This window comes from Lolium perenne, chromosome 4 (genome assembly GCF_019359855.2).
Source record: "Lolium perenne isolate Kyuss_39 chromosome 4, Kyuss_2.0, whole genome shotgun sequence".
In the NCBI taxonomy this organism is placed as follows: Eukaryota; Viridiplantae; Streptophyta; class Magnoliopsida; order Poales; family Poaceae; genus Lolium; species Lolium perenne.
In genome coordinates, this window is record NC_067247.2 from 228,800,150 (window position 1) to 228,809,648 (window position 9,499).

General features: G+C 46.2%; 1 protein-coding gene across 1 annotated transcript; it reads right to left on the bottom strand.

The window, feature by feature from the left end:
- Window positions 1-6,473: 6,473 nt before the first annotated feature.
- LOC127323238 (uncharacterized) lies at window positions 6,474-9,205 on the bottom strand. The gene is made up of 3 exons (XM_051351403.2): window positions 8,782-9,205; window positions 7,937-8,666; window positions 6,474-6,944 (listed from the first exon to the last, which is right to left on the bottom strand). Exons 1-3 carry the CDS (start codon window positions 9,130-9,132, stop codon window positions 6,685-6,687), a joined length of 1,341 nt encoding a protein of 446 aa, XP_051207363.1. The 5' UTR covers window positions 9,133-9,205; the 3' UTR covers window positions 6,474-6,684.
- Between the last annotated feature and the right edge of the window lie 294 nt (window positions 9,206-9,499).

Below are 9,499 nucleotides of genomic sequence, written 5' to 3' on the forward strand. Positions count from 1 at the left end.
CTTCATAATTGAGTGATCATAAAGGTGTCTTTGGGTATCTTAGAAAGTGCTTGTTGGGTGGTATGTATCAAGAGTGAGATTTATCCATCCACGTAATGGATAGATATACTCAGGGCCCACTCAGGCAACACACATTCTATGTCGCTTCCAAACACGTGTCTAATGAGTTAGTCACTAGTGAATGATGTGTTACGACACGAGTAAAGAGTACTTGCCCCGAACGAGATTAAACTAGCAATCTAGGTATGGTGATACCGACGATCAAATTTCGAGGAAGTATAATATCACGAGACAAAGGGAATGAAATATAAGATTGTTTGAATCCTTAACATCATGGTTGAACCGATAAAGACATGCGTTGAATGTGTGGGAATCATTATGGACATCTAGGTCTCGCTATTGATTATTGACCATAGATGTGTCTCGATCATGTCCACAGATTCTCGAACCAGTAGGGTCGCACATTTAACGCTCAACATTGCTAGGGTAGAAATGTGATATTCATGATGGCGATACCAGGTTTGTTCAGAGTCTCGAATGAGATCCAAGTCATCACGGGGAGTTTCGAAATGGTCCGTACAATAAGATTCATATATGGAAAAAAAAAATTTGGGTTCCGGAAAAGTTCGGGATTTTCCGGTACAAGTTCCTAAGGGATCACCAGTGGGGCTCATAGCTAATGAGGAATCCACATGGACCAAGTGGTGGTGCCTAGGCCTACATGGGCCTGGGGCACCATCCCCACATGGCACATGCAGCTGGCCCAAGAGGAAACCTTAAAAATGAGGGGATCAACTTGGGGGCAAGTTTTCTCCCTCCCCCATTTGGTGGCCGAGCTTGGGGCTTGGGGGAGGGGCCAAGGAGCCCCTATAAACCTATATAAGTGGAGGGGGTGCAGGGGAAGGGGAACTTCAACCCTAGCCGGCCATACCCATGTTGCCTCTCTCTTCCTCCTCGTCTCCTGCGTGTAGGCGAAACCATGTCCGCGGAGCTCTCCACCATAGACACCACCGCCTTTTCTTCTGGCTGTAGATCCCATCCACCCCTCCACCAGACTTGTTGGATAAACAAGGAGACGGTGTTGTACTGCACGCATGCATAACTTGGAGGCTCTGCTCGTTACGATGCTGATTGGATTGGATCGCGGAGGGAACAACTACATTGACCGCGTTGAATACTCTTTCGCTTTGCAATCTACAAGGGTATGTAGATCTAAACTCTCTTGTTGCTTGCATCTTATTAGATTAGATCTTGGGTCTTCCGAAATTGTATCTTTGTTTTGCTCGCATCTCGTTGGAACGTTTTGTTTTGTATGCTACGAATCACATCAGTCATCACTGACATGCCTTTCTAAGTAGGAACAAACCCAAAATGGACCATAAAAAAACAAAAAACAAGAGCGGACAAACACTGAGATCCACTGCGTCTCCATGGCCCAAAAGCTACGTAAGGCGATTGAGATAAGCGGCTACGCAGGTGGGAGGCGGGGAAAACCTAATCACCTCTCTATATCTCATAGGAAAGTGGTATTCTCCTTTGATTTCTATGTCGGGCCTAAGGAAGCTTTTCTCTCGTTCTCGTGTCATCTTGTTTTTCAATTGGTCGTAACTTGATTTTTCTTCCAACTACTTTTTTGATAATGGATGTTTAATTGAACTTCTTCCAATTACATGGACATTCGATTTTTACCATTTCATCATAATTTCATTTTTTACATCTCATTTGCAACTATAATCTTCAATTGCTATTTACAATCTATATACATCACATTTAGTTAGGGCATGTCTAGATCTCAATCAACTTACATTTAATAAAATCTCAGTCAGATGATGTCACTCAAGTATCAATACAACCTAGTTGTAATTCATGTGCAAAATGTTTGATGGTTTATGGTATGCATGCAACTTTTTTAGTTGCAACCCATGTGCAGCTGGAAAAAGCTCGTTTTCATCTCATGCGCAACTGGGGAAATATCAGTTGCACCCCGTATTCAACTTACAGGACAACACAAATCATGATGCGGTTCATCGTTTGGGAAGTTGATTGAGATTCTCGTTTCAGAATTTAACAAAACCGATTTATATGTAAATACACATATTAACAATTTATACATGTAATTTAGACTATTAGTGGGCTAGTAATTTACTAATTTACATTGAAATAAGCTACCATATCGGTGTCGGCTCCGGAAAGCCAAAACCCTCCGCCCTAAAGAGACTACCTAAGCTCCATCTCTCATACTCCTCCTTGATCCGAGTCTTAACCACTCCCACCGCCGAGGTCACACCCTCAAAGACCATGCCATTCCTATGCCTACATAGGCACTAGAAGACCAGGACGATAGTTCTCCACATATATGTCCCTCGAAGACCACACCATTCCTATGGCTCCACATGCACCAGAAGACCAGGATGAGGGTTCTGCACATATCTCTCTGGAGAGCCTTTAGACAAGCCATGGAGGTCCACCATTCACACAGGTAAGTATCGCCCCCTGGCACCCAGTTAGGCTTACCCTAATGGGCTCAAGACAAAACCCCACGCGCCACCCACGACCCCAAGAAGGAGGTGCTAATGGGTTTCTGCCTCCTGGTCACACAAACGGCAATCATCCGGGTGTTGGAGACCATATCGCCGTAGTCTCTCCAACGTCCAACATTTATTCCAAGGGACAAGCCAAGCATAGAACTTATAGTTGTAGGGGGCCTGGAATTCTAGATCAGGTGGGGCGTAGAATCTCTTGTCGTCCCATCAAAGAAAGCAGAGTACACTGACTTAGCTAAGAAGACGCCACCACCAGACCAATGTCAAACAATGGCATCCTCATGTGGAGGCACAAGTTGGACCTTGGCTAGCACATGCCAAAGGTGGAAGAACTCCGCCACGGTCGTTGCCCCTAAGTCCGTACCATAATCCCTGAGCCACTCACCCATTATCCTCTCCTTGACCGTGTGGGAGGCTATTCGGCGAGGATGCACCTTAGCCAGAAGGTTAGGCGCAATGTCTTCGATCCTTCGACCATAGAGCCATCGGTCTTTATAGAACAATGTGAGCAACCTATTGCCAATGCATCGTCGCTGACTCAAAAAACTCTATGGATAGACGCAGGATATGCAGGTCAAACTCGACCCAAGCTTTAGATTGGTCAACTCGCTGCAACCACGCACATCTACACCTCAAGGCAAGGTTCATGAGGTGCAGGTTGGGCAAGCCCGGGCTGCCATTGGCCTTAGGCAGCACCACTTGGTCCTAGGAGGGGATATCAGTGGCCCTCCTTCACATCACGCCACATGAATCCTCGACAAATTTTCAATAACGGTTGCAAAGTCTTGGGTGGGATGTATGGAACATCATGGCTTGTAGCGGGATGGCACAAAGCATAGTTAGGACCAGGATTGTCCTCCCACCATATGTCATTAATTTGGCGCACCATGGTTGCAGGCGGTTAACCGTGCTCCCCACCGCCGATTGCAATTGGGCTGTAAAGGGTTTGCGGAGACCCAGAGGCAACCCTAAGTATCTGCAAGGCCCGGTGATTGACAAACCTGTCATTATTTCTATGCTGAAGACATCGAAAGAAAAAACAAAGGACTTCGAGAGCTAGGTTTCACATTTTGATTAAATGGCAATGCTTTGTTGGAGCTCATGAGCCGGATAAGAGTATAGAAGGTGTGCGGAGCACAAATACTGTGTACTAACCTAAATATGTCTGTCGATTTTCTATATCTTGTGACACATCTTTTTGAAAAAATGTTGCCAAGGCCAATTTCCAATTAGGTACTTGGGAATTCCGATTCACTATCGGAGACTTACCAATGCTGAGTGGAAATTGGTTGAGGAAAGACTTCAGATCAGATTAAGTAGCTGGAAAGGTAAATTACTATCTCTGGGAGGAAGATTAGTACTCATAAATGCGGTACTAAGTAATATGGTACTTTATATGATATCTTTCTTCCAACTTCCCAGAGGAGTCTTAAAACGATTGGATTATTTCCAATCAAGATTCTTCTGGCAAGGGGATAGTGAGAAGCGTAAATATCGACTAGCTAAATGGAGTGTACTGTGTCGGCCCAAAGATCATGGAGGACTTGGTATTCAAGACCTCCAGGTCAAGAATAGAGCACTCCTCGGTAAATGGTTGTACAAACTACTTACCGAAGAGGGCATATGGCAAACACTCCTCAAGAGGAAGTATATTGGCTCAAAGACTATGTCTCAGGTTCTTTGGAAACCAGGAGATTCGCATTTTTGGGCTGGTCTTATGGAAACAAAGAAGTTTTTCTTTTCATATGGATCTTTCTCTACTAAGGATGGGTCGGAAATTCGTTTCTAGGAGGATAAATGGTTGGGTAATACCACACTCCGAGAACAGTATCCGACATCGTACAGTATAGTACGCCACAAACGCGATACTATCGCTAAGGTGTTGGAAACTTTCCCACCAAATGTGGATTTTAGAAGAAGTCTCATCGGTCCCAGACAAACCTCATGGCAGGAACTGTTACATCGTCTTGAGTCAATTCAATTGACGCAGGGACCTGATGTATTTCGATGGAATCTTACCGAGAATGCTTCATTCTCAGTGGCTTCCATGTACAATGCTCTCATTCAACCTGAGTTACCGGTCGATAATAATTCAAAAATCTGGAAGATGAAGATACCATTGAGAACAAAAATCTTTGCTTGGTATCTTCGTCATGGGGTTATTCTTACTAAAGATAATCTTGCCAAACGCAACTGGCATGGAAGCTAAAGATGTGTCTTCTATCATCACGACGAGACTATTAAACACTTATTCTTCCAATGTAAGGTTGCTAGGTCTAATAGTCAGCTGTCTAAATAGGGTATACCTTATATCCTCCTCGTAATGTTACATATTTATTTGGCAACTGGCTCAATGGTGTGGATGTTAGGTTTAAACGTCTTATTAAGATGGGAGCGATTGCAATTATTTGGTCGCTATGGCTGTGTAGAAATGACAAGATTTTCAATAACATCTCTTCTTCATTTCTACAGGTCATCTACCGGTGCACTGCTATGCTTCGTTCATGGATACCTCTGCAGCGAGTGGAGCACCGGGACCTCTTTACGGAGGTGTCTTCACGATTGGAGGATACGGCGAGGGATATTTTCTCCCAACATGGGTGGCAGCGTGACTTCCGGCTAGATCCTCCTAGCTAGTCTTTTTATTGCTCTATGAACTCTGTTTTCTCTTTGAACACCATTCGTGGATTTGTAACGGATCTTTGTGTTGCTGTGTGCATCTTAGTTATGCAGAGGCCGGGTATATAATAAAATGCCTATTTTCGAGAAAAAAAATCTGATTAATAAGCTTCATGGACAAAAATATTTGCATTTTTCTGTTTTATTCAGGTGATGATGTGGAAAATCTTAGTCTCCTAATCTACAAGTTCATTCTAATATTTCAACTACCCTAGTTTCTCTGGTGGCCTCTGTATGAGATCCGTTTTGTGTCTTTAGAGAGCCCCCGAACAACCAATAGAAGCTTCTGTTACCCAGAAGCAATGACAAAAAAGAATCTGCCCGGAACAGAGGAGTAAGGAGTCACAACAAGAGGAACCACCTTATGGGAGGAACTTATGGCAGGAAGCAAGCAGCAAAGAATGGACAACACGTATTTAGCATGGAGAGGTACTCGCTCATGCAATCCAACTGCTCCTTGTTCCTCGATCAACTCTGCATCATGGGAGACCGGAGGCAGCAAGCCACCATGCATGATATGCGCTAATCAATTTCACGACAGATTTGTGACTACCCAAACCCTGCTTGAATTTCGCATTTGTAGAAGTAAGAAGCAGACCGGAAAAATTGTGTAATAGAGTTAAGTAGTACTAGGACATTTCACCTGAATTTGCACTACCAAGAACTTTTCTATATACTATGTTTCCATTCATCTGTTAACTGCAGAGTTGATGCGAATTGTGAGCGTGTTATCAACTTAATTACTTGGAGTCGCGGTTGACATAGTGTGTCATAAACAGCCTCTCCGAGCATACACATGATCTTGATCTTGCACGTTAAGTTAAATGGAAAAAATGTTTTGTGAGTCTGAAACTTATAGAAAAAATGGGAGCTTGGGAATGTGCAAGTAAGATGTGTGCTTATATGGTGGCTGTAGGCTACAAGTAGTAAGTAGGATTATGTCCAGTTCCGAACTGGGAGATTTCCCGTGCTAATTGCTGAACTTGTGCACAAAACAGTAATCACTGTGCCCCATAATTTTAAGATGGACAACCAATATACATTGGAATTAATTGTAATAACATCATATATTACGGGACGGAAAGAGTAAGTTCCTACTTCTAGATGACTCAGCGCCAACTTGAGAGAAGGCCACCGTCAAAGATCACGGCCGGCAAAGGATCTGGATCTATATAACATACCTTGTGGTACGCGCACAAATACACAAGCTAAGACGAAGCAGGGATATATAGACTAGAATCTGATGAAAATTTCGATTGGAATGTACGGGGCGGCTCAAATTGAGTCATGATTAAGTCAGATGAACATGGAACATTTCGTCCACGATCGATATACCTTGACAAGACGACCTTGAAAATATGGAAAAAAAAAGTTGCATCAAAACACCCCACATAGAACGCCTGGAAGTCCTGTTTCTGATCTGAGGTAGCTGCACCGTCGGCACAGCTGCGGAAGATTTTTGTCAGCAGATGCTGGACATGTTGTTCCACTGGCAGGCCCCGTCGAGGCTCCAGTCCTGCTCCGATGAGCCGGCGCCGCCGATGACCGCAATATGATCCATGCCGAGGTCCTGGTCGTCGCTGCTGGGCTGCGAGATGGAGCCAGAGTGGTTGGGCGCAGCGGCTGGGGCAGCGGGCTCCGGCATGGGGAAGGCCGTCGGTATCATCAGCTCGAACAGTGTGTCGATGTCATCTTTGAGCTCGCCCTCCGATTTGTTCTCACCTGGATACAGTTGTGAACTGGTTAGAACAACAGGCCATGATTCATATCTAGCTAGCTAACATAGTGTCGTCCATTTTTGTCCTAAAATTTTCTCAAGGCTGGAAATTGTTTCATGGAAATTGATGTTGGCACAAAGTTTGTCCCATGCATATAATGGTTTATTATATATTCCATGCTAGTTGGAACATGAGGTGTAAATCAATTCCCATTTGATTCTGTTCTGCACTAGCAAGCCAGGCAGATCATGTGCATGTCTAGTAAATCTCCTAAAAGTAGTGCTGGATATGATCACGTTTACACTGATTGGTGATGTTAATTTGGAAATTATATAGAAGAGACATTACGTGTTGCTACGGGAGCTAACGAGCAATCATGAAAGAGCAAAACGGAAGCATGAATTGGCATCAGGGATTAGATTAGGTATGTAGTAAAGCAGTACATTCAGAGAGAGAGTGAGAGAAAAGGGTAAAGGGAATAATAAAGGTATTAAAGTACTTAGCGAGATAAGGAAAAGTAATCATCAAAGAAAATCGAAAGCAGTCACTGTCTTGCAAGGACTAAATAAATCCTCTGTAGGAGTAGTGTACTAACCTTAAAACTATCAAAAGTACTAAATCCAAAGAAGATTCCGAACAGTAATGACCCTGCTTCAGAACTCTTAGTCCTAATAGTACGTAGTAGAAATTCTTTGTTTACCTCAACATATTGTTTTTTCTTCTCATATGGCCGAGTAAATTGAAATTCTAGAATAATCTGTGCGAAAACAAATTAGCGCTTCTTTTGCTTTTCAAGAAGTATACATAATTTTGCCAGAATTGGAAGCACAAACAAAAAGGTTTGATCTACTAGCTAGTAATCTATCGGCCGGCTCACATCATAATCATGACCATTTGTTCTCTTCTCCAACAAAGAGACAAAAAAATTAAAAGTTCGGATGCATCGAAGAAATGGAAAATGTGAGAAATGCTTCACGCACGACATGCACTACTCACCACTGACACCGTTCTGCTCGGCGCGGCTGTCGACGGCTCCGTTCGCATGCGCCGGCGGGTCGATCTTGATGGCGTCATGCAGCTCCTGCAGCATGGCCTCTAGGCTCGCCGCGTTCTGCTGATCTTGCGACGCTCCTTCGTCCAAACCGCCGCTTGCGACGGGGGCGGTGGCAGCCGAGGACGGCGGCATCACCGGGCGCAATTGGCTTGAAGGGAGCTCCACTCTGGCGCCCGGAGACGGCGAGAGGGGAGTGAATCGAGTCCTGTCACCGCCGTGCAAGCCATAACCCAAGGACAGCTCCGGTGTGACCGGGTGCAAGGGCCCCGTCGGCGTCGTCGGCGACACGGGCGAGGAATGCGCGAACTGGAAGTACTGCGCGTTCCGTGCGAATGGCTTCGCCCATGGGGAAGACGGCGCCGAGAAGGGCGTCTGGGCCCGGAATTGCACCGACCGGTTGGCCATGGCTAGCTGCCCAGCAAGGTCGAGCGGCGGAGGGCGAGCGCTGGTGTACCCTGCCGAGGCTGCATCGGCGGCGGCATCGAGTGACAGGACATTGCTGGCCGATTGCTGCGGGGACGGCAAGGGCGAGAAATCGTCGTAGCGGCAGCGCTTGGTGATGGCGAGCTGGAGCTGCACCTCGGGTGGGTACACCGGCAGGCCGGCCCGCTGCCTCCGCTTAGTCCTCGTGTTCCAGTAGTTCTTGATCTCGTTGTCCGTCCTTCCCGGTAGCTGTGGGCCAAGTGAGGATCGTCGTGTCAAGATTTAAGAATTACTTGCCATATGCTAGACTACTGCAAACTGAGATTGAAAACAAGAATTCAATCGAATCGAACAGGGAGCGTACATGGGAGGCCATTCGAGCCCACTTGTTGCCGAGCTGCGCGTGAAGCTGCGAGATGAGGAGCTCCTCGTCGGGAGAGAAGGAGCCCTTCTTGAGGTTCGGGCGGAGGTGATTGGTCCACCGCAGCCGACAGCTCTTGCCGCAGCGCAGAAGCCCAGTCAGGCGCTGCACGGCGTTCCAGTTGCCCTCACCGTGCTGCCGCACGTGGTTCACCAGCAAGGCGTCCTCCGCCGTCGTCCACGGCCCTTTCTTCAGCACCACCGGCGTGGCCTCCTCCCTCTGCCCCACCTCCTCATCAATACTGTCCGTGGCCGGCACCTTCTCCGCCTCCAGCGATGTAGGCTCACCCTCCATAGGCGGCGCGAGAGAAGGATGGAGGAGCCTACGCGGTTGTTTAGGGAAGGTGGCAGGGAGGGGAAGAAGGGGTGCAAGGGGCCGGGGTAGGTTTATGCGAAAGTTTGCTAAAAATGGAGGCGGAGGGGAGCTGGCGTTTTCGGTTTATGTGGTTTGCAAGTGGTTTTTGCAGGTGAAACAAAGGTGACTCACTGAGGGGCTGTGGCCAGGGTATTTGGCTGTCCTCTTTTCATTTGGCTTCCTTATGGGCTCTCCAGAGCAGCGATTGTTCGATGTACATTGTAACCGTCCATCCACTGCTTTGAGATTCGTGTATTAATGTTTTATCAAGTATTTTTTTAAAAAAATCGTATGTCACTAGGCTAAA

Excerpts from the sequence above, each read along its gene's own strand:
- LOC127323238 (XM_051351403.2), bottom strand. The coding sequence starts at position 9,132 with ATGGAGGGTGAGCCTACATCGCTGGAGGCGGAGAAGGTGCCGGCCACG. Across the intron at positions 8,667-8,781 it reads GGGCTCGAATGGCCTCCCAT|CTACCGGGAAGGACGGACAA; the intron begins GTACGCTCCCTG and ends CTTGGCCCACAG. Across the intron at positions 6,945-7,936 it reads CGAGCAGAACGGTGTCAGTG|GTGAGAACAAATCGGAGGGC; the intron begins GTGAGTAGTGCA and ends AACTGTATCCAG.